This window comes from Maniola hyperantus, chromosome 16, assembly GCF_902806685.2.
Source record: "Maniola hyperantus chromosome 16, iAphHyp1.2, whole genome shotgun sequence".
NCBI lineage: Eukaryota > Metazoa > Arthropoda > Insecta > Lepidoptera > Nymphalidae > Maniola > Maniola hyperantus.
In genome coordinates, this window is record NC_048551.1 from 1,514,753 (window position 1) to 1,542,722 (window position 27,970).

General features: G+C 37.0%; 1 protein-coding gene across 5 annotated transcripts in view; it reads left to right on the plus strand.

Moving 5' to 3' along the window:
• Nucleotides 1-27,970, plus strand: part of sdt (stardust) — a 179,842-nt gene that overhangs the window by 64,813 nt on the left and 87,059 nt on the right. For 4 of the 5 annotated variants that reach the window (XM_034976661.2, XM_034976663.2, XM_034976665.2 and 1 more), the window contains 3 exons: nucleotides 13,342-13,457; nucleotides 18,245-18,915; nucleotides 24,426-24,536. In XM_034976661.2, coding sequence (XP_034832552.1) covers nucleotides 13,342-13,457; nucleotides 18,245-18,915; nucleotides 24,426-24,536 — 898 coding nt within the window. The remainder of the gene's footprint in view (nucleotides 1-13,341; nucleotides 13,458-18,244; nucleotides 18,916-24,425; nucleotides 24,537-27,970) is intronic. The other variant, XM_069503983.1, reaches the window with a different exon arrangement.

Below are 27,970 nucleotides of genomic sequence, written 5' to 3' on the forward strand. Positions count from 1 at the left end.
TCACCAGTAGAAAGCTACATTATTCCTGAGTCACATAATAGGCTATATTTTATTCTCAAAAAAAATTTGAGATCCCTGAAAATTGTAATAGTGTGAAAAACATCGTCTCATCTGTGAGCTTCCGTGGCGTGCGTTTAATTTAACAAATTTTTGGATAAGTTATTAAAATGTCGTCTCCTATTAAGCTTGCGCGTGGATATAGATCACAACGCGTAGATGTTTGATTAATCAGTTTAATTAGTTTTGAGCTTACCTAGTTTTAGTTTTTTTAATTTGTAACATTTGGTTTGTATGTTTTTTGTATTTTCTTGTTTTGTGAGCTGAATAAACTTTTATTTATTTATTTATTTATTTATTTAATCTTGCAAAATGTACGGAACCCTCGGTGCGCGAGTCTGACTCGCACTTGGCCGGTTTTTTCTACATGAAAGAAATGCTCTTCGAGTGTATTTTTACTCTATATTCAAGCGACACGTGCAACGTTATGAAATAGCCATTTTCTCATGCTAATGTGAAAGCCAACTTCATTCTATTTCCCTTTTCCGGTTTCCGCGATGAAAGCTTGTTGTTTCTGTATCACTCAATTAAATCTAAAGCAATGTTTTAATTTTAACTAGCTTATGCTCGCGACTTCGTCCGTGTGGACTATACTTTTAAACCCCTATTTCACCCCCTTAGGGGTTGAATTTTCAAAAATGCTTTCTTAGCGGATGCCTACGTCATAATAGCTATCTGCATACCAAATTTCAGCCCGATCCGTCCAGTAGTTTGAGCTGTGCGTTGGTAGATCAGTCAGTCGGTCACCTTTTCCTTTTATATATTTAAAATAGATTAAGCTTTTGGTTTATTGAAATGTTTTAGTGTACATCGACAGATAGGCCATCAAGCCTGTCGTCCTTCTATCTAAAAAGCGGTTAACTACAAAAAGTAGTTTTTAGGTTATCTCAAAAAATGTGGAAATTTTAAAAAACTGTTTAAGAGTTTTTTTTTAATTAGCTATATTAAAATGACTAATATTCCCCTTTCCTCTCCAATTAAGCGTCAGGCTTCTGCTAGGAGTAGGTACGACAATAGTGCAACGGGCGGGATTTGAACCGTCGACCTTTCGGTTTTCAGTCCATTCCTATACCGGTTGAGCTATTGAGGATTAAATGTTTATGCTGCGAAGGACCAAGGTTAACCCACGTTTTGCAGTTAACCGCTATTTAGTTAAGATATAGGAATTAGGACGGCAGGTGTGACTTCGTGACGTTGCTCCTGCCGTAGCGCTCCGTGTCTGCAGGGCCTTAACAGGTAGATCACCGTGTCTATCCGCCTTAACAGATAGATCAAACAAACGATGTGGGAATCCCAAACACGGGATGTTTCTACGGACGTGGCTACTCGCTATACAATGGCCATTGTGGCGATGTTTAACAAATATGTTGCACTCATAGAATTTCAGAATGGGTATTTAAATGGGTAGAAGCTCTGATAGCCTAGTGGTTAGGACGTCCGCCTCCTATACGGAAGGTTGGAGGTTCAATCCTAGGCACGTTTCACTTGCTTTAACGGTGAAGGAAAACGTCGTGAGGAAACCTACATACATGAGAGTTTTCTTTCTCCATAATGTTCTCAAATGTATGATAAGTCTGCCAATCCGCAAATGGGCAGCGTGGTGGACTATGGCTAAAACCATTCTCATTCTAAGAGGAGACCCGTGCTCAGTACTGAGCCGGCGATGGGTTGATCAGATGATGATGATGATGGTAGAAATGGTATAGATATAAAAAGTCTTCGAACTACGTGTTGCCAGTGATGTGATAAGTTGATGATATGGGGCTCCGACATATGGTTGCTAACTATGAGTCTCATGAGAAAGCTCAGAGTCACTATGCTCAGATGGAGAGAGTTTTGGTTGAAGTTTTTCTACGTGATAAAATCAGAAATGAGGAGATCCGTAGGAGAGCCAGAGAAACCGACATAGCTCAACGGGTAGCAAAACTGAAATTGCAATGGTCAAGGTCCATTTGTTAGCTCTCGCAGTCGCACCAACTTCAACCACAGGTTATCTTCAAAAATAATATCGGGTTACAATATTATCTGTGATAATAAAAACATACCACGGTTCATATGACGATAGACATGTGAGAGGTATCATTATGCATTGTACTGGAAAACAGTACACGCAGAGTACCACAAACAGTGTTTGATTACATTCAATTTAATTACATACAAATTAATATTTAATAGCAGACTGGCATTGTTGTAATTTTTCAAAGTATTTGAACTCTTTAGGCGCGTAGGCCGATTTCGGGATGGGTAAAAATAAAAAAACGAATATAATTATCAATTTATTAAATTAATTAATTTCTGATCAATATTTTTTTTGAAAATTCAAAAAAAAAACCACTTATTTCCTAGTTTTAAGTTTTCACTTCTGTCGGTAGTTTCTCTACGATAGTACGTTCTAGATTCTAGAACGCTTGGTGGAATTGCTTGGTTGGACAACTTTGTCTCTTATGACCTACTAGATTAGATCTGAGTTGATTTTAGAGTAGATACGTGACTTGCTATAATGTAACACGTGGTAACACCTTGTACAGTACGCAGCAGAAAGTAATGTACATCGGCTTTTAGAATGATATTTCGGCGTTGTCTCTGTCACTCATACCTATGTGATGTTATGTCGGTCTCAACGACAGAGACAACCCACTACCTCCCATGGCCCCACCAACCTCGCGGTTACGTGGGCCGAAACGCGGGAGGGCGCCCATTCGGTACTTGCTCGGTGGCTCTTTCCCGGGACGCCTTCTTGACTCCCTACAAATTCTTTCTTTCCTGTCCTTGTCCCTAATTGGTCTTTCTCCCCTTTCTGGGGCAGACGTACACAACACGCAGGTCCCCGCGTGCCCCGCGGTCCGGATCCTTCCTCAAACACCCACTGGTCCACGATCACGGTCCGAGCTGTTCCGCCTCTTATGCCAGTGATGCGCGAACTCCCGTAGCTTGCCGAAGTTTTTCGCCGAAGCGGAGCTCAACGACAGAGACAGTGCTCTACAAATCTCCTATGTCCTTCTAATAATCGAGTGGGCTCTTTCAAGAGGCTGGTCATGAATTATTATCTTAGGAATAATATTGCTATATTACACTAAGCCTGTAGGATAATTAGAATTTAGATAGATGGTATGGTATTAATATATTCTTTATTTATATTTTATACATGTAACTTTATATTTTATTCTACATTTATATATTTTTATACATGTAAGTATATTACTTAATAATAATAACTATGTGGTTGACGTAGTGGGTAGCACGTATATTATTACTATGTTATATTACTACTGTTTTTTATCCAAGCACTGCGTGCTACTGTTTGTTGATCCGAATAAAAATATAAAAAAATAAAAAAAATCAATAAACGATCGCTGAGCCCGAAACTTATATTTTAAACTGTACAATACTCGCCTGTTCTACGCTTTCATGTATCAAAAGAGACTCCGGAAGATGCTACCCTGCGGACTCTACGCACAATAGCTGGGTAGGTACCTGCCCGCGATAGAGGCGCGACACTCGACAGGTAGTGGCTTTTGTGTTTATCTTGTTCAGCGATAAAGTTCCGCTAGTTGCGGCGCTTCATACTAACAACATGTCGAACCAACGAACATCGTGGTCCGTACTCCTGTCTATCATAATCCGCTTTAGACCTCAGACAAAGAATCAAGGTGGACTTGTCAGACGCTTATACCCGAAAGGGACAAAACAACAGAAGAAATCATACTTACGAATTAAAGGTTTTGTTTATTAATTTGCGCTCGCTACGAGTGTTACAGCCGATCACACAGCAATGCATCATAAATGGCGTCTATTAAAATGTCAGAAAGTTAAGAGGATTAACTAATACACACCTTCGACACTAAAAAAATAGAAAACTAAATAAAAACTGGTAATATTCGCAATAAATTACCAACACAGAGGTTTGTTGGTCACAGTTGTCATAAAAAAAATTAAGCTTAATTATGACAAAGACAAAAAAATGTGTTTTTGTCTTTATCTTCACAACTTTCCCATTTCCTTAGCTAGCTCTAACAAGATATTATTTCGATGTCAAGTCTACCTTGATTCTTTGTCTGAGGCTTTAGACCCAATATTTAGTATTCTGTGCCAGAACATTGAAAAACCTTACTAAACCTTAATAAAAATAGATTAAATCGACGACAATAAAATTGCACTTCAATGCCATTGCAGTCTATTATGTATCTGCCAAAGCAGAAAAACTGTTGTTATCTGCCCACCAACAATAAATTCGTTATTCGATTAACCGCAGCCCGCAGTCCTCGGTCCGCGGAGCGATAAAATCGGAAAATTGCTCGATTGTCTCGCTCAGTCGAATATCAAATTAATCGAGAACATACCACAGAATTTGAAAATATAAAAGGTTAAAGTCATTATAATAATAATATGCTAGATTATAAACTAGCTGATGCCATTAGCGTGTAAGTGGCGATCACTTACCACCCAGCGAGATTGCCGTAGAATGTAGATGCTTAGTAATTTTAATTTGTTATCATGTGGTGAGCGTGGTAGAGGTTATTAAAACACGTCTGAACTTGACGAAGATTCGTATATTGTCCCTTGCAATACACTTCAACATTGCTTATAATATGATAACACATTACACACTACAATCGAATTAAAAAAATGGATTGCCTATCGAATAAAAAAATCGATCGCCTATTGAATAAAAAACTCGATCGCCGAAAAGCTCAGCGAGTTATTTAATTTAGGGAGAATAAACTGTACATTGGCACCACTGGGAGCCCTTGAGCCACAAATGGCTCCCAGTTAGACGTAAGGGTGACCGTGTAAAGTGAAAATCGTGGACTTTTCAAAGTCAAAGTCAAAGTCAAATGATTTATTCAAAATAGGTAATTAATAACGCTTTTTGATGGTCAGATGTTGGATTTCTAAGATATAGTGGTGATAATTACGCAAACTTAAAACTAAAGCTACGAGGGTTCCAAACGCGCCCAGGTCTGAGAAGAGCCCACAACAAACTCAGCCGGGTATTCTTTTTATTATCACCACTTTACAAAATTATTGAAACTTATTAGAACTATATACAATCCAACTAGCAACTCATTCCTAAGCTTGCTTATCATTTAAATAATCCTTTACATTGTAATAGGATTTTTCAATTAGTTTACGTTTTATGAAAACCTTGAACTTGTTGAGAGACATCTCCAATATGTCTTCTGGAAGCTTATTATAAAAACTTATAGATTTTCCAATAAATGAATTGCTAACTTTACTTAGCCTGGAGGTGGGAATTACAAGTTTATTTTTATTTCTAGTATTTACATTATGACAGTCACTTTTTTTCTTGAACTTATTTATGTTTTTATGGACGTACAATAAATTTTCAAAAATATATTGATTATGCACTGTCATAATTTTAACTTCTCTAAATTTAGTTCTCAGTGACTCTCGTGGTCCCATACTATATATGGCTCGAACAGCCCTTTTCTGCAGCACAAAAATAGAATTAATATCAGCAGCACTACCCCATAATAATATACCATATGACATAATGCTGTGAAAGTAACTAAAATATACTAGTCTCGCCGTTTCTAAAAATTCCTTTAATTTCCTGAGCTTTTTCAACTAAATAAGATAATTTAGAATCTGACTAACCGAATTTATCAGTTCTTGGATAAATTGGCTTCTATAGGCGCCAGTGGAGCGCCTTATAGGACTTCCGAGTTTGAGAAAAAAAATCTCGGTGGTTTTATTATGACAAATGGGGACTTTGACAAACACATCACGGTCTTGCGCCGCCTGAATCCAGCGGCTCCCTGCGATTTGTTTCATATCGTCTGTACACCTAGTGGATGGTTTAGGTTATAGTCCGCCACGCTGGCCAAGATTGGCAGAGTTTACACACCTTTGAGGACATAGCCAAGAACTCTCGGGCATGCAGGTATCCTTATGATGTTTTCCTATACCGTTAAAGCAAATGATATTAATTGAATGCGTAAAATGCACATAACTTCGAAAAGTTAAAAGTGCGTACCCGGGATCGAACCCCCGACCTCCCAATTAGGAGGCGAGGATATCACGGCTTAGCCACGCTTAGCTTAGGGTATAGTCGACGCATTTTAAACTAAGTCGTCGAGTTATCTGTCTGTTTCGCTCGTACTTACAGGTCATAGGCAAGTGCGAGCGAAACAGACAGATAACTCGACGACGCAGTTTAAAATGCGTCGACTATAGCACGGCTTGCAATTAAATGCACACTTCATTAATATTGTACGATTGATCATCAAGCAGGAAAGCCGTAAAAGACATAATTTAAGTAAACAATATGGCCACCAGCAGTCGGGATTTGGGTTTATGTGTTTCACTGAAATTGGGAATATTGTGAAGGGACGGTGGTGTAAAGTAAAAACTGTTAGCGACTAGCGAGATTAAAATATGATAGAAGTATTTTTTTATTCAAAACACTTTCACGAGTACTTTTCATTTTTTACAAATGAATCTACCACTGCTGATTCAGAATGCCTTTCCTACCGAGAAGAACGAGCTGGTTCTTCTCGGTAGGAAAGTTCTTCTTGGTGATTGCTCTTTTCAAAGATTCGGTTCATAATAATATTATGCCATGTATAAAAGAAAGTGCATGTCCCGCGCATTGCTGGAGTGAGGCGTAAGAAAAATCCAAGGTTTTTTATCATTTAGATAATTTTAGATTGTGTAACATGCTTTTTTCATGAATAGAGAATATATATATATATAGAATATATATATGGAATACTCTTAGTAGATTTTGTTTTTGTAAAAGCAAGTCTGAAATTGAATGTGGAGTTTTATTCTATAAGATTATACTCATTCCCACAAACGACTTATTATTTTTTAGTACACCGGGCTGATTTTGGTTCTATTGATTCCTATCGGAACTCTCTGATTTTCTGAGTTAAAACGTATTCTATGTTTGCTGCAGGATGCAAACTATCTCTTTGTCAATTTTTGTCTGACCAGTTTAACGTGAAAATTTTCGCATTTATAATATTAATATGGAATATGGATAAATATATATTTTAGAACAGTATAACTGAAGATTAGTACTAATAAAATTTTACGGTTTGTCATTAAGTAAGAAAGCAATAAATGTGTGTAAGCATGGTCGCAGTACTCAGAATTTGGGTTTATGTATGCCACTGAAATTGGGAATATTGCGACAAGACGATGGTGCAAAGTGAAAACGATAGCGATCTTACTATTTTATGAATCTATGAAAACACACGGATTTCGCCCGGGTTGAACAATGGCCCATATGGTCTATCTACTCTATGTTCATCGGGAATAATCTACCTACCTTTCAAATGGTATAAGAATTTTTCGAAAAGGTACAGCAATTACATAAAAAAAAACATTCTGGCTCTACTGCCTAACGCTATGAGGCTTGTATGAAATAAATACATGTTATTTTATTCTCTACTGCTTATATTTTGGACCACACCTTGTTACCGTGCGTTTTATTCTTACTCAACAGAGCTATCAACTGTGCGCAGATTAGCCCAAGCTTGTATAAGCGGCTTTGTTCATAACGTTCTCCCGCCTTGCCTGAATAAATAACTAGGAAAGCTTTCATTGCGTAGTTAATTCTTAATCTGCGATATGTTACAAGGTTATTTTAATATGCATTTAAGTCTCTCTCATAGAGTAAAGTTTTTAAGTACGGGTTACCTGGAAGACATCAATGTATTGATAAGGTCGCCTTTGGCAAAGTGTCTTCTGTATTTCTTATTCTTGTTAATATTATGATTAGGAATAAAATAAATAATTTTATAGGAAATAGTGGTTACAGCGTTTCTATCTGTGGTTTATTTCTTTGTTAACTTAAGATGGTTTGTGGTGAAGTTAAACGCTTATAGCTCTTTTGAAAAAACAGCACATACTATAAGTATAACAAAAACTTTGCCAAAAAAATCCTAAATCTCTAGCGTTTATGATTTGGACTACACCTTTCTACCGTGCGTTTTATTCTCACTAATGCACAGATTAGCCCGAAGTTATTCTTTATTTCATAAAGTTTTCCCGCCTTATCGCAATGAGAAAGGAGCAGCGGGGTCTTCTCCGTTTGACCTAGGCCAAAACGGGGGTACGGGCCTCGAGGCATGGCCTCCTTGCCCGGGTGCCCGGGAGAAAGGAGGCAGCAATTACATAAACTTTACCAAAAAATTTGCCAGCTTCAGCGCTTGAGTCTTAGCGGACCATGGCTTACCTACATGAAAAACAAAAAATTATATCCTCCACCGTTTATATTTTGGACCACGTCTTTTTACCGTGCATTTTATTCTAACTAGCGGACCATAATTACCACAAGAAAGAAAAAAGTTTTATTCTCCACCGCTTATATTTTGGACCACGTGTTTTTGCCGTGCGTTTTATTCTCACTAGCGGAGCTCTAGAGCAACTTGTGCAGATTAGCCGCGCTCGTATAAGCGCCTTTGTTTCATAACGTTTTCCCGCCTTGCCTGAATAAATCTCGACTCTAGTATCATAAGGTCGGATGTGTACCTCCGACCAAACTCACTTTTTTACATAAAGGTAATGAGCATTTCGGGCTCTTTCTGCCAAGCTGACACCAGTATTTCTATCTCTTTTCGTTGCAAAGATAAATACATGCATAATGTCGTATCTGAACACATTCTAAAAATTTGGAGAACCATAATTATATTTTTTGACTTGCGTATGTATGCACCAAAGCAATGGAGAAAAATGATAGATGTATTTTGAGTTCGACCATTATGCTACGAAATAAGTTTATTTGTAATACTAGCTGGTACTGCAGTTACGCACTTTTGCTTCTAAAATATGTAATAATTTTGTTAGGTAAAATCACAACAGATGTTATGCTTCGAATTTTTTGTATTAATATTTGGACTGTGAATCATTTAAGACTTTTTGCCTTGTAATATAAATAATTTTGCAATAAAATTCATGGAAGTAAGTTGAAATAAAGCTTTTTGTTTGTGACTACATTAAAGTTGATGTGATTAATAGGTAAGAGATCCATCCTATTTCACCAAAATTTTGGACTAAACTGCGGGAAAAAAGTAAAGAGCCAGAATAAAGCTGAAGACATTTTGAAAATGTAGACTAGAAAATCTTTTAGGACCACGAAAATCACATCATGGAAATCTAAACATATATTATAATAATACCCCACTAAGCAAAAAACCGTGCATTTATGGTGTTTTTTATGATTCATAGTTCAAATCATCAGTTCAAAAATTTATTGCCCTAGTTTTTAAGGTAGCCTTAAAAATTAGAGTACCTAATCAATTTTTTTGTTCTTTACCCGTCTTATAATCGACCGAATTTGATATTAATCGAGAGCAGAAATTATAAGGCACCTACAATATGTGATGATAGTGATTCTAACGAAACATACCTAATTATAGGAAGCTTTAGATTATGTTAATTTAAATATAAATGTAGTATAAATTAATTTATTAATTAAACAACTAATAAAAGTGAAAGTAAAAAAATAAAAAAACTTTACTAAAACACGAAAGAAACAGTTTAAAAAGTATCTGTTAAAAAGAACAGTCGAAACCGAAGCAATGGAGTTTTCAAGAAAGCAGAAAGTATTTTTTTTATTACAAAAGTGGCAATGCCGGATTTGACTAACAGTAAATCCTTATACCTGCGTAGTTTCTGCACCTTAAAAACGATTCATGATGCTACCAGCAGTGTTGCTACTTTAATGTGGTCTGAAAACATCAGCTGCAGCGGAAGGAATAAAACAGTATCTTGTCTTATTTCATTAATCTACTAGAGAAGAAACAAAGTATTCTCGAAATTGTTGAAGAATTGACTTTGTGGTCTGATAATTGTGTCGGTCTTATGACCGACACAATTATCAGACCACAAAATCGGAGCATGATAATCGTTATGGCTTACTTATGATTATTATAAGGATTACCACACTAAAAGGTGATAAATCACAAGCTTTATGCTAAAATGCGACATGTACCTACGTGGAGTAAGATGTAATCCATGCACAAATAGAAAAAAAGGGAACAGCTGAAAACAATGCAGATTACTAAACTAAGAGATTGGTCACAGTTTACAAGAACATCCGAAGGAACAAAACTTTTTGATAAGTTTGATTTGGCACTACAACATATTTTTAAAGACCACATCCCTTTACAAAGGTGATATATCAGGACCGTTTGTTATATCAAAAAAAAAAAATAAGAACGGCGGGGATTTTCAGATTTCGGAATATATTACCTGGCTACAACTAACGCAATAATGTTGGGTGTTATTATTTTATAAAAACTACTTTAAAGAAGACTTTTTTGTACTTCATTAGTATGTTATAGGTACATATAAACTTAAAATTCTTCCCCGCTTTCGCCCAATATACGACATAGGTACCATTATCCACTGTAAAATATAACCAACTTTTGCAGTAGGTACCTGCTGACCTCCATTCTTACTTTACGTACCTAATCATTATAAGGAAAATCAGGCTATGTTGGCATGTTTTAGATTTCCATATTGATGTAACCGTCATGTATGCAATTCCACAAAAAATGTTTGGCCCACTGTAGGTTTCTAATTACTTTGTATTTTTTTTTTTCCAATTTTTGGCCGTTGTTTTTAATTAATGGGCTTTATTTGTGAATTTGTAAATGTTATTTTCATTCATTCAGAAGTCACAAGGTTTACACGGATGCAATGGTCAGACTATCGGGCGAATGCAATTATTATGTTTCAGATCTAACTAATCAGTTTCAGAAAAATCAGATAGGTACATTGTTGCTATCTCACAAAACTCCTAAATGATTTTTGTGAGATAACTACTGTGATCTTTTGTCCGAATATTACTTATGTATAATCAGTTAAGACGTATTATGAAATATTAAGTAATAGATCCGACTTTTATTTCAAATTTGTAATAGTAAAAATTGCAGCCATAAAGTCGGTTTACAACTTATGCACACAATTTTTTAGCACAGTTACGAATATTAACAGCATAAAGTCGCATATCGTCCATTTTAAAGAAATTGTGAGTTTATATTTTATTTATTAATGATAAAGTATTTCTAGTAATGGTTAATGATAGGTACAGTTAAGTGTTAAATATTACAAAAACAACTGAAATTGTATCTCTAGTAGTTTAGAAATTATGACCCGATTTCCCTAGCATTTTTGTTTTGGCTCTCCTGAAAAGTAGCAAAAATCCACATCCGACCTTATGATACTAGAGTCGAGAAATAACTAGGGACTTTTGTTTCCCATGAGTTGGGTAGTCTGACCTAGTTCATTTTGTAATTCAAATTACCTACTTGCATTATTTTGTTGGTACGAATTCAATATTTTGATAGATAGATTAGGTATAATGTTCTTTACTCTTCCCAAACGAATATTCCTATCTCAACCGATCGAATTATTATATTTATTTTCTTAACTAGCTGATGCCCGCGACTTCGTACGTGTGAATTTAGGTTTTAAAAATCCCGTGGAAACTCTTTGATTTTCAATAATAGGATAAGGAGGATAAAAAGTAGCCTTTGTCACTCTCCCGGTCTTAAACTGTACCCGTTCAAAAAATCACGTTGATCCGTTGCTCCGTTGCGACGTAATTGAAGGACAAACCAACAAACAAACACACTTTCGCATGTATAATAGGGGTAGTGATTCAACCAAAATGTATTCCCTACTCATACTAGAGCAAAGCCATCGACGTACAAAGCTAGTTACAAATTACAACTTCTCTATTTGAACCTTGCGTGTTACGTTAGAGATAACATAAAAATTCAAATTTGGAATGATAGAAGCCGTTACATAAAGCGGTGCGCACACTGCGTAACGTCTAGCCTCGCGTCGCCGCACGCAGTGGCATCTTCAATTAAACCGAAAGTCCAAAACAAAAACCGACCAACAAATGTTGGGGAGAAGACATAGAAGTTACCTGCCAAGTGTCACAGAATATTGAGTCTGAAAATGTGAAAAGAAGAATAAAAATACTGACAAAATATGTATAATATTATGTCGCTATGAAGTGATCTGTTTTTCTCCTGAATGGTGCCAATATGAATACATGAATGAATTCAGCATTCTTGATATATTCGAAAATGACACGCGGACGAAGTCGCGGGAATAAGCTAGTCTTTCTATAAAAAGTGGGAACGCCTTGTTGTTTATTCAGAAAAAGACTTATCGATCCCGGGCACTTATCTCTAATTTGTATAAAAGTTAACGGACCCTCACCCTCACATAAATACATTATTTTTAAATTTTGTAGGTAACTTTTTGTTTATCGTTTGATATGCAAGAAGAGCCAAGAAACTCACTTAGCTTCTAAATTATTAAGTTACTAGCCGTGTGCCCACTGGGATTTCCCATCATCCCCTATTTAGCGCTTTTAGCTAGTATTCACACTGGCAGCGACGATAAAAAGTATCCTACGGCTATATTATATTAACTAAATTTTGAGTAGTATAAAATGTACCTATACTTCTTACTAAAAATTTAATTTCGGAATTAACTCTCTCTGACGCTATAAGGTTTTTTTAATAGAGATAGCGAGCAAACGAGTAGGCGGGTCACCTTATGTTAAGTGATTACCGCCGCCCATGAACATTTGCAGCACCAGAGGAACCGCCGATGCGTTGCCGGCCTTTTAGGAATTTGTTGGTCCGCCCCTTGAAAAACCCCATGTTGTAATCTAGTGGGAACACCGCCGATGGGAGTTGGTTCCACAGTTTGCATGTGCGTGGAAAGAAGGATCTGGCACAGCGAACGGTCGAAGTGCACCAGACACCCAGGTGGTGAGGGTGAAATTCCTTACAGTGGCGCGCGGTGCGGTTCTAGAAAAATAAGGGTTTTATTTGGGGTAGGCAGTAGGGACCCTGAGTGACTGAGTTATGTTGTAAATACAATGAATATGTTATTAGTAATCGTGTTTTGGCTCTCGTAATTCACTAAAGAATATCTTTAATTTTTATAATAAGAAATTTGTAGTTTTTGAGGCCAAAACTTGATTCTTTGAACATCCGAAATGTGTCTTTTGGGACGCATAACGCCTTTTAACGTGAAGGAAAATATCGTGAGGAAACCTCAGTTCCCTGTCCATACTTGAGAATTCTCCACAATGTTCTCAAAGGTGTGTGAAGTCTGCCAATTCGCACTGGCTGACCCAGTGGCAGACTATGGCCTGACCTAAACTCTTCTCATTCTGAGTGGGGACCCGTGCCCAGAGCTGGCGATGGGTTGATCATAATGATGGCTCTTTGTATTGATAGACTTCCAGCTATACTAAATAGGACTTTTCTATGTTTTCAGGCCCCGCAGGCGATCGGGCTCCAGCATAGTGGTGATAGGCGCCGAAGAAGAGAAGCGCCCGCCCCCGGATGACGAACACGACATGCTCACCATGCTCCCTCTCACCTCCGACACCGGTAACATGTTCTTCTTCTTCTTCTTCTCGAGTCGACGGTCATCTCAAATACGGGCAGCCCAAAAAGCCGCAACCGCGATAGCTCGGTCGTTAGCCTCGTGTAGCTCCTCGTTCGTGCTGTTGTCGGGCACGCAGGGCATCCAGTCATGTGATTGTCTGTCTTGGATGACCGCAGATACACTCAGTCCAGAGATGAAGCCCCACCTCGCTAAGCTCGTCCAATACACTATTATCTTAATCCTCCTTCAAAAAAGGAACTGGTTTCTTCTTTGTCTTTCTAACGGAAACACAAACCGCTGAGAAGCGTAGCGAGCGAGTTTTTTTTTGTACGATAAATCAAAAACTAAAATGCTTAAAAATAAATAAAAATCTATTTTAGGATGTTCAGGTAAAGCTCTTTAATATTATAATATGATATCCAACTTGGTATAGTTATCTTACTTTGAAAGTTAGAAAATACTATTTTCTTGTTCATGAACACATTTTAATTTTTTTCTTGTGATGTAACCACAAATTCACTACCTACCTGCCAAATTTCCTAAACCCTTTTCGCGCGCTTGATTTCGGTGAAAATCAGTGTTGTGCCTCGCACCTTTCTCATACAATGTTAGGTGAAAAGCAAACAGGTTACCCACGTGCGCCGACAATTTCGGTCGAGCGTACTGTGTCACCTTAAACTTTAAATGGTCTACTGTATTTATTTTTATACTGTGCTAGTAATATGCACAGAGATTGCCCGTATCAAATCTATTATTGAGGAGAAACTGAGATTTCTGTTCATACGACAAATTGGTCGGTTTCGAAATTGTTGTTCTCATATTAATAACTGCAATTATATAAGCTTTCAAGTTTTATTCGATGAATTATTCACTTCATTTCTCTACATTTACAAGACCATCGCAGTTTTATTTGCTTTACATTTTAAACCGAAACCAATTTAAAAGATTTTACATAATTATCTCATCGATACTGTATTCTGAGAATCCATAAAATATAATGCCAACCAAATGATTCGTATGTTAATATTCCAATAGTTATAGTACGCGACAGGTTGAAGTTGCAATCGGGGAGGGAACACCCCGCACACCCGCACAGCCTCCGCGCTAACCCGGTGCGGGTGACGTGCGGGTGTGCGGGGCGTCCCCCCCGCCTCATACCCCAAGTGCCATCTCAACGTGTCGCGGACTATATGTAGATACCTATCGTCAGGTTTTTGGTCGAATAGTTGGCCATGAAATTTTCATTTTGATCAACCTTAATTTCCAACTGACTTTACCGGCAATCGTGATTTTTTTAATAACATTTTTGTACAAACATTAAAAAAATAAAAAACTTTTTATTCGTATAAACTTTCACAAGTACTTACGAATAGTCGGATGCATCTACCACTGGTTCGGAATGACTTTCCTACCGAGAAGACCCAGCAAGAAACTCGGCGGTTGCTCTTTTCAAATATTTGATATAGGTACAAGATTATGCCATGTATAAAATAGTATTTGCAGTCTTGTGCGTTGCTGGAACGAGCTGCAGGTCAAATCCACGCTCTTTTATCATTTAGATAATCTTCAATTGTGTAATATGCTTTTGCAGTGGTGATAGCCCAGTAGTTAAGGCTTCAGCCTCTTTGGAGTCCGGGAATCGATTGCCTGGCACTTTTCGGAATTATATGTGCGGACTTGAGGCAACCTGCATCTCACCTTAATGTTCTCAAAGGTGTGTGAAGCTTGCGTATCCGCACTTGGCCAGCATGTCAGACTATAACCTAAACCACTCTTCTCATTTTGAGAGACTCGTATAGTACGCGGCAGAACATCATCGACCTCTAGAAGGAGATAGCGTATTTGTAGAGCATTGTATCTGTCGTTGATACCGACCATACGTCATATCAGTGACTGAGACAACGCTCTACAAAGCCGAAATGTCATTCTAAATGCCGAGTAGGCCGGCGACGGGTTGAGATGATGATGATAAAATACCTGGAAGCAAACAAATAATTAGCAATTAGAAGAGCATACTGTAGTTGAAACCAGAAACGACGTCATTTCAGTCTAGCCTGGTTAATTCTAAAATCTCAAATTTATTGCAGCTATAGGCACTCGTACATCTACATACCCATTCCTTTGATTCTGAGATGAATGAAAAATTATAATGAGACAGTCCTAAAGACGGGCTAGCGCGTATTAATTTAATAAATTGGCATAGCTTCGTGGCCCGGGCGACCTTCGCGCAACAACGGAGCAAAAAACGAGGAAAATTGTGTGCTGTATTGCTAATTATTGTTTTTTTTTTTGCTATTCGGGCTTATGAATAAACAAGTTGTTATATTTTGAAGATCCGATTAAATGCGATTATTTTAAGTATCTTCTAAAAAAGCTATGAAGTATCTTAACTTAAAGGTTCATTTTTTTAATATCTTAATATATAAAAGGAAAAGGTGACTGACTGACTGACTGACTGAACTATCAACGCACAGCTCACACTACTCCACGAATCGGGCTGAAATTTGGCACGCAGATAGCTATTATGACGTAGGCATCCGCTAAGAAAGGATTTTTGAAAATTCAACCCCTAAGGGGGTGACACAGGGGTTTAAAATTTGTGTAGTCCACGCGAACGAAGTCGCGAGCATAAGCTAGTTCTTCATAAATCCAAACGAATATAATATACATAGTGTTCTAAACTTAGCAATAATGTGCATTTAATGAGTATAATTATTCTTTAATCTATTGTTTCCAGCGTCATAACATAAATGATGGCCGTATAAAAACAAACCTACCGCAATTTCTTGATAATGCATTTGCTGGCGTAAAAATGATGTCATGGCGTGCTTTTTGTTTTAATTTTTGCACGTGATTTTCATTTTATTACTTCAAAAGTATGAATCCGTACAATTCGTGAATCAGCGAATTGTGTATACTTAACTAACGACACCTACTTGTAGGATTTTATATTTTAGTTTTCATACTGTATATTTTTCATTTCATTCACCAGAATGCTTTTAACTAGTAGATCATATTTTAGATCAATATTATTTTCTCAAACATAAATCTTCGGCAAATAATTAAAATGCCTCAATAATAATATAAGTTTGTTTGCAACAAAACCTTATAACTTTTTATAATTACTTACCTATACTAATAAACTAAAAATCTGCTATTAAATCTGTTAAATATCAGAGAAAGTTAAATTTTATGTGCAGGGTCAACACCTTATCATTATAAATACAGATTTATTTACATAATATTCTTTAATTTTTACTACTTTAGCATGAATTTCAAGATTCAACTTGTCTTTGTTCGCGTGGGTTTAGGTTTTTTTAAAATCCCTTGGAACTCTTTAATTTTCCGGGATAAAAGTAGCCTATGTTCTTTCTCGGGATGTAAGCTAACTCTGTACCATATTTCATCAAAATCGGTTAAACTGTTGGGCCGTGAAAAGTAAGCAAACAGACATACAGGCAGATAGTGTATCGCATTTGTAATATTAGTATGGATAACAGTCTTGGAATTTGCATTTTTAGGGTTCCGTACCTCAAAAGGAAAAACGGAACCCTTATAGGATCACTTTGTTGTCTGTCTGTCTGTCTGTCTGTCCGTCTGTCTGTCAAGAAACCTACAGGGTACTTCCCGTTGACCTAGAATCATGAAATTTGGCAGGTAGGTAGATCTTATAGCTGACATTTGGGGTTAGATCTCACAAAAAATTTTTATTGTGGTCATGAACTAATAATTAGTATTTTCAACTTTCGAAGTGTGTGACTATATCAAGTGAGGTATCATATGAAAGGTCTTCACCTGTACATTCCAAAACAGATTTTTATTTATTTTTATGCATCATAGTTTTTGAATTATCGTGCAAAATGTCGAAAAAATACGACTGTAGTACGGAACCTGCGATTGCGCGAGCCTGACTCGCACTTGACCGGTTTGCTTTACCAAATGATCATTATATTAGAATTATGTACATATATATCTACGTTCTTAATGTTATGTAAATCGATACTGGTAGTGTTCAGATTTCTATTTTTAAATGTTAACATAAACTTTAATGATTTAGAACATTATGGATATACATAATATATTATTATGCATAATATTCTCAATAAAATATGTATTGAGAATATTATACATTTGATTGGTGAGAAAAACATCTTTATGGGTTGCAGTTCTTCCGATATTACTGAAGTAAATTACTTTTTACCTTACTTCAAAAAAGGAAGAGGTTCTCAATTCGTCGGAATCTTTTTTTAAATTATTAAACATACATTTGGTACTTAGACTTAAATTTCTCTAATGTTAGTTTCAGTTTTGCCCCAAAACTTACAGCAAAGTTTTTGCAATTAAGGCTTTGATAAAGCCGCACTCTTGGCTGTGGCACAGTATAAAGAGAGACAGTAGTCCAGCGCCTTTGATCTCGTGGTAAATGACAACCACGTTGACTTTTTAACATAGGGCCCTCTACGTAAGCCAGTTCGGGTTGCTCCTTAGTCCCGCACTTATCGTACGATTGCTCTGTCTAGACTCTAGACGGCTTCGTCGAACCTTGTGTGTAATAACATATCCTTCCTCTGCGGCTGTAGGATCAAGTATGATGATAATTGCTGCAGTAAAAATATAACGAATACCGTCTGAAATCGCGTCATTAGTCGCTTCGAATCCATCTGGGGTCCTTTTTCAATGACCTCTGCTTGCGATGCGGTGCTCTGTCACTCACTGACATGTATATCACTCACGATAGTTCATAGGCTAAAATGATTGCATTTACAAATCTGCTTTTCCATCATTCCAGGCCCCCATCGCGAGATGCCGGTGGACGTTCCGGACAGCTTCATCGCAAGGAACAAGACGCCGCCTCGCTACCCGCCCCCGCGACCCCCTCAGGTACGCCTCCGTACCAGGGACGACGAGCCGCTTCTCTCATCCGGGGGCTCCGGGACTTCCTTCGGCAGCAAGCAGAGCACCGTCCTCCACAGCACCATAGACATATCTGGCCCGAGCTCCGACGGTTCTGGATCCTTCAAAAACAACAGCACAATCGAACTGTTATCCTTACCTCAAAGCTCAGACGGCTCAGCGAGCTTCGGCAGTAAAAAAAGCAAAACGTCCTCAGAAACAGAAACGACAAAATGCGATTTACTCTCAGAAAGATCTGAAAGCGTTGCTTCAGTAACGTCGAATACCACTCACAACTTAAGCGACCATAAGATACAGCTGTTAATTTCTAATGGAGAAGATTCTTTGATAGACTGCAGGGAAGGAGTTGCGTATTCAGCTCGAACTGATTCAGTGCTGATCAGGGAAGCTGTGTACGCGGCGTACAAGCTTCCTCCAGGGTTTGACACGACGCCCGTGCTGCTGGGGCGGGAGGTGGCGGTAGACGTACCGGAGACCTTCGTGCAGATTGTGAAAACCACGCCTAAGTACCCCGGTACCGCGGACAGAAAGAGCGTACTGTTTCAGGTAAACACAAGCGCATGCTTCATGGTGTCATCGGGAGCTGGAATTGGGTTTGGTATATAGTTTGTTACGGGTAAACAAGGGCTCACATTTTCGTGTTATACCAAGATCTATTTATGATTTGGTGCTTGCGATATCCGTCAATTTGTATCCTCTTTGAAATCCTCTAAGGGTTCTATTATTTTCCTATAAATATTGAAAAATGTTTTATACACACAAAAAGTCATAATCGATCTGGAAAATGTTTGTACTTGCTCGTTACCAATTAATTGTAAATTTAAAACATATGAATTGATCTTTGTATGACCCGATTAGATACAAAGAATTTTCAATGTATTTGGGAATGGTGGTACGGTGTTAGGTATATTTGAAAAACAAGAATTTGTTAACAACAATCTTGCTTTTGCAACAAAAGCTAAGGTCACTTGAGAGAATTCGTCTTATTGCCGTAAATAGTTTGGGTGTTTATACCACCGTCCTATTGCCTATCCTGGTTTTGTTAACGAAATTCTTGTTTTTCACGATGCATAAAAAATTTGGTAGAAAATTTTAATCACTACCTTAAACAGTATTTATATCTCATCGCTTCAACTTTTACCTACTAACATGCTATAAAACACAATTACACAATTATGGGATATGTCTAACTGTAACTACAAAACCTCCTTATAGAAAGAAAGAAAAAAACGATATCTTCCGAGAAGAATCGAGGTTATTCTGTCAGGTTCGAAACCAGTTTATTTTGTAGAATCAGATAAAATCAATCGATAAAAGCTTACAACAAAGGTGTTTTTGGAACCTAGACTCTAGGATCTGCCGGCTCAAACTCAAATTGAAATTATTTATTCAAAATAGATAACATTTACACTTTTTGATTGAGTTATTAGATTTGTATGATATAAAATCACAGCCCACCACCTAACCAATCGATTCCATTATTATTGATTATTGAACAAATATACCGTTTTTATAGGGGAATTTTAAATTTTCTATTGAATTACATAATAATATGAAATCGATTTATAGTTTGAATTGATATAAAGAATTTTGATTTTTGTACACGTCTGACCAAAAAACGTCTAATATTTTCAGGATTCATGTCGATTTTATTCCATCACTAGCTGATCCCCGCGGCTTCGCCCGCGTGTATATAATATAGCCTATGTCACTCAGGAATAATGTAGCTTTCTATTGGTGAAAGAATTTTCAAAATCGGTTGAGTAGTTCCAGAGATTACCCCCTACAAACAAACTTAACGACATTACCTCTTTATAATACTACTATAGATTAACTTCTAAATGCTTGAACAGATTTAAATGTGTTAAATATCGTTAGAATCATATCGATACTCACGTATAGCTAGAAATTTATAGAAAAAAATCAATAAGAGGCTGTATGACGTCATGATTTTTTTTACCTTTTTAGTTCGATTTTTGGCAGGGCAGTCGTGTATTTTTTAAATACGATTTGTTTATTTTTTACCCGACTGCGGCGAAACCCAAAGGAGCGTATTACTTAAACTTGTTGGAAAATATTGAATAATGATGCAAATAAGGTGGAGAAGCGTTATTTGCATAGTAAATGCCTATTCACTCTTGATAAGTTTTTTGATTTTGATTTATGGTAAACAATTCCTCTTTAAGTAGTTTTAATTAAAATTAGCAAATATCGAATGGGTAGGTACACCGTATAATAATATTATGTTATAAGTAAATGTTATGCACAAGTAACTTTCATCGTCTTTTCACTTTCATTTTCATCATTAAATTACGCTTACTGCACCGAGCTCTGTCCGCGGTAATTAGGTACACAACAATTAAATAGTAATTATTTACTGAATATAAATTATAAGATGATGCCCGTGACTTTATCTGCTTTTAAAATCCCAGGGTAACTCTTTGATTTTCCGGGGCCAAAATTAGCCTATGTCGTTCCTTGAGATGCAAGCTATCTCTGTAGCAGATTTCGTCAAAATCGAAAAGTTAGCAGACAGTTTCGCATCTAGTAGTCAATCTGATTCAATTAGATAAAAAAATATTACTAAGTAAGTATAATATAATTAATAAAAGAAGAAACCTTACATTTATCATTTTTGATTATTATCTGTTTATCTGGCTGTATATCCCTGTACTATAACAAATTTTTAATATTTTTGCAGTCTATTTAGTCATATCCCTAAATAATATCTTAAAATATATTTTTATCTTCTTAGTTATATTTTGATTTTTATCTGTTCAATATCTTTATAGTTTAGTTATAATACTAATTAACATTGGTTTCTATTTTCTTCCAGGACTAATGGTGTTAAATATTCCTTTTTTCAGGTTCTTATAGAAATATTTTACTATATAGACTATACATATGTATAAGAATATATATCTAGTAAGTATGTACCTAATTATTATCTATCCAATATGAAATGTTTATTGTTAACTGACTTTTAAGGATGATTTTTTAATTGAATATTTTAATTTTAACTGCTTATTGTAAGGCTGCAATTACACCTGTAAGTTTTACTCACGTAAGTAGCTTACACGATTAACTGACGACATATTTACTAATATCTATATAAGCTTTATTAGCCTCGATAGCTCAACGGTTAAAGGAGCGGACTGAAAACCGAAAGGTTGCTGGTTCAAATCCCACCCGTTGCACTATTGTCGTAAAAAACGTAAACACTCTTACAAGTGTCATTTTATCACGTAAATTGATTGTCAAATAACCACGTAAGCTACTTACGTAAGTAAAACTTACAAGTGTAATAGCGGTCTAAGAATATTTTCTAAAAAAACTAAAACTTCTAAAAAGTGAGTTATCAATTAGTTTAGCTACCTTTGTCGCATGTTTTGCTAGATATGTTATTTTGGAATATTATGTATTTCGAATTTCAAAACTGTAATTTCTGGAAGGGTAACAGAGATAAGCATGATAAAGGGAGTCTAATTATTTATTTATTTATTTTATTTATTTTATATCTAATTAGAACGGCAGTGCCACTTACACTAACTAGATGATTAATAATAAATTTAAATACAAATAAAGGTACAAGAAAAAAGACATAAAATACAAAACGATAAAAGATCAAAGAATTTTGAATATGTACGCTGAGAACATTGAATGACATATTCATTATAATTATATTATTTAAATTAAAATTAACTTTTACTATAGGAGTTTCAAGCCTGTTATTCTAATCTACGGTTTCTAAAAATATATATTATCTTCCTAGTAATAAGGTAATTTATTTAAGTTAGCTCTCAATATTTTCTATTGTATCTATACTTTGTATTTGTATCTTTGAATAAGTGTATCTTTTTTAATTATATTTATTCAAAGTTAAGTTTTCTAATAACTCGTTGGTACATTTTAATTTCACTAATGGCTGATTGTTCAATCGCCGAAAAACTTTAACAGACTAAATGAATTTCAGTATCAAAACTGTAAAAAATCCTTATCAAATACTGTCTCTTCCATATTATGATCATATAAGGTAAGTAGATATACGTATATAATTAAAAAAATCCGTGTAAAGACGCGAGCAGCGTCAAAGTCAAAGTCAAGTCAAAGTCAAATGATTTATTCAAAATAGGTAATAAATTACTCTTTTTGATGGTCAGATGTTGGATTTCTAAGATATAGTGGTGACAGTGGTGATTATTATTACGCAAACTTAAAACGAAAGCTACGAGGGTTCCAAACGCGCCCAGGTCTGAGAAGAGCCCATAACAAACTCAGCCGGGTATTCTTTTTATTATCACCACTTTACAAAATTATTGAAACTTATTAGAACAAGCTTGCTTATCATTTAAAAAATCCTTTACATTGTAATAGGATTTTTCAATTAGTTTACGTTTTATGAAAACGTCGATTTAGGCATTTCAAATAAGTAGGTACTTACTCGATAAATTATTTATTGCCCCACAGTGGTTTGAGCCGAACGTAGATTGTCAGTCAGACAGTTTTTCCTTTGACATACGAATCAACGAGTTATTTGAAACCAAATTGGGGCATGTCCCAATGTATGATCCGTCCAATCAAACAAAAAGAAAATTTTCTATCATATTGTGACGTTTTAGCTAGAAATATATTTAATTACTTTATATCAGTTTTTTAACTGATTTTGCAGGATATCTATCAATTTTATAGGCTAAAATCCAATTTATTGAATCAAAATATAGACGTTACAATATTATGGCGGAAACTTTGCTTTGTTGATTCGAACGCAGCTTTACTAACCTTATTTGAAGCAGGTTGTAATAATATTATGCCAGCATGTTTTTTTATACCTTTATAAATTAAACTAAGTTGTGCCCGCGACTTCATCCGCATGGACTACACTTTTCAAACCCCTATTTCACCCCCTTAGGGGTTGAATTTTCAAAAAATCCTTTCTTAGCGGATGTCTACGTCATAATAGCTATCTGCATACCATCCCGATCCGTCCAGTAGTTTGAGCTCTGCGTTGATAGATCAGTCAGTCAGTCAATCTTTTTATATATTTAGATTACGGGCATTGTTACCTAGACCTATCCAAAGCGATTTTTCTGCATTGGTTGAGGCAATGTGGCACTGGGTTCGATTCCTAGTTGCAATATTAATAATTTTGACTAGGTAGTTTTTTTAGTCCGTCTCCTATTCTCATTTATTTGAATAGGGTAATAACAAGTTTTTGGATGTTAAATATTGCTTCAACGGTGAAGGAAACCGTTGAGTGGGAACTTGCGTGCCGGAGAGTTCTCTATAATGTTCCCAAAGGTGTGTGAAGTGAAAAGTTTGCTAATCCACACTTGGCCAGCGTGGTGGAATATAGCCTACACTCTTCTCATTCTGAGAGATACCCATACTCAGTGGTGGCCCGGCGGTGCGGTGGGTGAGATGATGACGATGAATAATGAGAAAAAATCGCTTGCGATCACTATGAACTTAGTGCTAAAAAGGCTATTACGCACGTTCGACTGTCGATTGGTCGCCGGCGATTTGGCAGTGACCAGTTGACAATGCGAATGGCTCGCGGCGACTAAAGAGTCGCCTGCGTGTCGCTATAAATTCAGTAAGCAGTATTTGATGACGAGTCATACCTGCACTATTTTCTCTAAACCAGAGCTCTCCGAACTTTTCAGTCTAAGGTCCACATTGATTTCTTCACTAGTCCAAAGGGTTCAGAGCTATCTAGAAATATTTGATACTTAGCTTATTGTTTTATACTTCCAGGCGTATAATACAATGGAGTCAAAATAAATTATGGCAGGTTGAATTTCAGGCGCCAGCCCGCGGATCGTAGTTTGGAGACCACTGTTGTAAAGTACACGGCCTCATTAGGATACCAGTGGTGGCGCAACTAATGGTGTCCTAGTGAGATAATGCCCTAACCGAATGGTAGGGATAAAGGCGGGAACGTCGCATATTTTTTTATCAGTTTAAGCATTTTAGTAGGAAAATAAGATATGGGTACTTTGGTAAGCCTTCCGTATTGATCAGTATGTCGTTATATCTAACCTGTGTCGCATATCCAGCAGGTGAACGGCAGTGCGAGGGGTGCTCCAGCGGTGCCGCCTCGCGAGGCGTCTCGCGACGCGCCGCCTCGACCTCCCGCGCACGAGATCGCTAACCTCTCCAAATACCAGGTATGTGTAGATTTAAGACCTTCCAACTATGGTCACAACGCACGCACAGCCCCGGATAGGGTTGCCAGATCTTAAAAAAGAAAAGCCGAACAGACCAGCCAGTTTAGCCGGACATTTGGGTAAAAATGCCGGACAATCTTAATTTTTCAGTCTTAGTATAACACAAAATAAACAAGGCTTTTATATTTTTTACCGTAAAATTTCCCCAAATCTTTTTTTTAATAATCTACTACTTATTTGAATTAAACAAAATTAAACAAACCTAATGAATGAACCAGTCCTATTTAAATAATCATCATTCTTCACACCTACTGTTATTGCAAAATGTAAAAGATGGTCAAATTTAAAAAGCCTAACAAAAGCCGGACAGGCCGGACACCGTCTAATTTGGCCGTACATGCAACCAAAAAGCCTGACTGTGTCCGGCTTTATCCGGACGCCCGGCAACACTAGCCCCGGATCTACGATTTGTTCGAACCGGGGCGATTTACGAATCTCGCGACAGGCTTGCGACAGGCGTAAATCTCACGATCATTGCTGTCAAACGTCACACGTAGGTAACAGCGGCTACAGAGAGACAGCAATAGCCACAAAGCAAAATAAGAAGAAGAAGAAGAGAGACAGCAATCGAGCTCTAGTTCACCCTCTATCGGACAATCTATGAACAGTCGCATTGCTACTGCTGTCGCGTTGCTGTCGCTACTGCAACGTTTTACGTAATCACCCCGCTGGGCAGAAATTTGATTATTGGCGCCCCCTCAACTTTTAGTACCAAAGACCAAACTCAAACCCTCAATAGCTCAACGGTTATATGTCAGCAGTTCAAACCCCACCCGTTGCACTATTGTCGTAACTGCTCCTAGCACAAGCTTTACACTTAGTTGGGGGTGAAAGAGGAATATTAGTCATGATTAACGTGATATTTTTTTTTAAACTAAAATAGCGAGAAAACGAGCACTCACCTGCCCCCCGATTGTGTAAGAAAAACGTATTCAATGCGTAGGTATTCATCGTTATCATAATCGTCAAAAAATTCTGCCCTTTGATTGGTTGATTCGCTGTTTACATTTTGTCACAGCCAATCAAAGGGCAGAATTTGTTGACGATTACGATAACGATGAATACGTTTTTCTTACAATTGGGGGGCTGATGTTGAGTGATGATTACCATTGTTGGAGAGCTAAGGAAGGACCAATAATAATTATAAAAATTAGGAAAAAGGGTGTTCAGTTGCTCAGAGTTTCCCAAAATCTACAACTTACAAAACTACCACTTACCGCTTGATTTGGAACGTCCAAAAATCACCAGCACACAAAGGGATGGGCACGGCACAGCACAATTGTCCACCGGTGGGGTAAAACGTGGGATTCGAATGTTTTTGTAGTTGTATTTCTCACGCACGGCGTGGGGAGACGCTCTGTATGTATGTACGACCGTGACGCACGGTGACTTGCAACGGACAGTTAATGCATCACTTATGACGTGTGATGCGAATATATCAGTGCTATCCACCAATCAGGATAGTCCGGTGTTCGGCGCGAGAGTGGCTTGTATTGCTAGCTGAAAATCCTGAAAAACAACTGGCTTTACTGAACAACCATCGCCCACGAACATTTGCAGCACCAGAGGAACCGCTGCTTGCCGGCATTTCAGTAATAGAATAGAATAGAATAGAATAGAATGTTTTTTTATTCATGTAAACTTTTTAAAAGTGCTTATGAATAGTCAGGTAGTTTTAATTTACCACTGGTTCGGAATGCCGTTCCTACCGAGAAGAACCAGCAAGAAGCTCGGCGGTTGCTCTTTTTAATTTTTCAATTTACAATGTTATTATACCGTACTATACAAGCCATTGCAGCCCCGTGCATTGCTGGAGCGAGTCAAATCCAAGCTTTTTTATCGTTTACATAGTCTGCGACTGTATAATATGCTTTTTTTAGGAGCATACTTTTAACACATTTTTTAAACTTGTGTAAAGGCAAGTCTAAAAATGCTTGTGGAATTTTATTATAAAATATTACACTCATTCCCACAAATGACTTTCCCACCTTCCAGAGGCGGAGCGCAGGAGTAGCTAGCTTATTTTTGATTCTAGTTTGCTTCTAATTTGTAATATTCTTTAAAAAAAACTATTTGCTGTAGGCGTAGATTGCGTTCCGTAAGAACAGAAATTTCGTTGTAGGCACAAACGTATATTAAAACAGGAACAGAATTTTAGGTGCTTCAAAACAGCAATTAAAAAATGTTAGAATGTTAAAAAATGTTTTCTTCTGCGATAAAATGTCCACTAACATTTTTTATTGTTCTGTGGAAGCACCTTTACAGAAGTTGTGAAATTTTTATTGGATAAAATTTGAAAAATGCTCTACCTAGTTAATTAAAAGTTCATCGAGTATCGGCAATTTACGCCCACGCCGACTCACATCGACTAACTTTAGTCTGAAAACAATATAGATTTTTTAACTTAAACCTTATTTACTAGCTGACCAGACCGGCGTTGCTCGAATCATGATCATCATCATCATGATCAACCCATCGCTAGCTCACTAGAGAATACGGGTCTCCTCTCCGAGCGAGAAGGTTTTTAGCCATATGCGGATTGGTAGACTTGACACACCTTTGAGAACATTATGGAGAACTCTCAGGCATGCAGATTTCCTCACGATGTTTTCCTTCACCATAACAGCAAGTGATATTTAATTATTTAAAACGCACATAACTCCGAAAAGTAAGAGGTGCGTGCCCGGGATCGAACCCCCGACCAACTAGAAGGCGGACGTCCTAACCACTAGGCTATCACAGATTCTGTAAGGATTCCTTTTGAGGTACGGAACCCCAAAAAAAGCTGATGCCACGCGGAGCATCACCTAGTTTACTAAAAAAGTGGTACTGATTCTGAGCACAACCTAAAAGGACAGACGCAATTGGACAGTTTTAAATTTAATTTTTAGATGGGTTAAAACCCGTGATTTTAGTACTGTTTAAATTCACAGTCGCGAGCCATTAGTACTGTTTAAATTTGTAGCGTGCACTAAAATTTAGTCTCTGTCCCTGTTTAGCATTGTTAAAAAGAAAAGGATGCAGATACTCTAAATTTAGTTTAGAGAAAGACAACGGAATCGGTGCCAGGCATTAGTTTAAATACAACCGAATTAGCACCACTGTCCGTGTGTTTTGTTAGCATCCAACGTATATTGTATTGTTTGTCCGCATTCGTCGCTTCCTGCCCTTTGTCCGGTCAACTTTGTGGACTGTGGGCAACTTCCATTTTATGCATAAACTAGGTTATCTATGCTCAGTTCGTTCGCTTTTAACATTAAACGGCTAAAATGTAACTGCAATTTAAATTAATATGAACTTAAACTATGTACATTATAGTGAATTTTGTGCCTAAAATTGAACTGGAATTTCGAAGTTAACTAAATTACCTACAT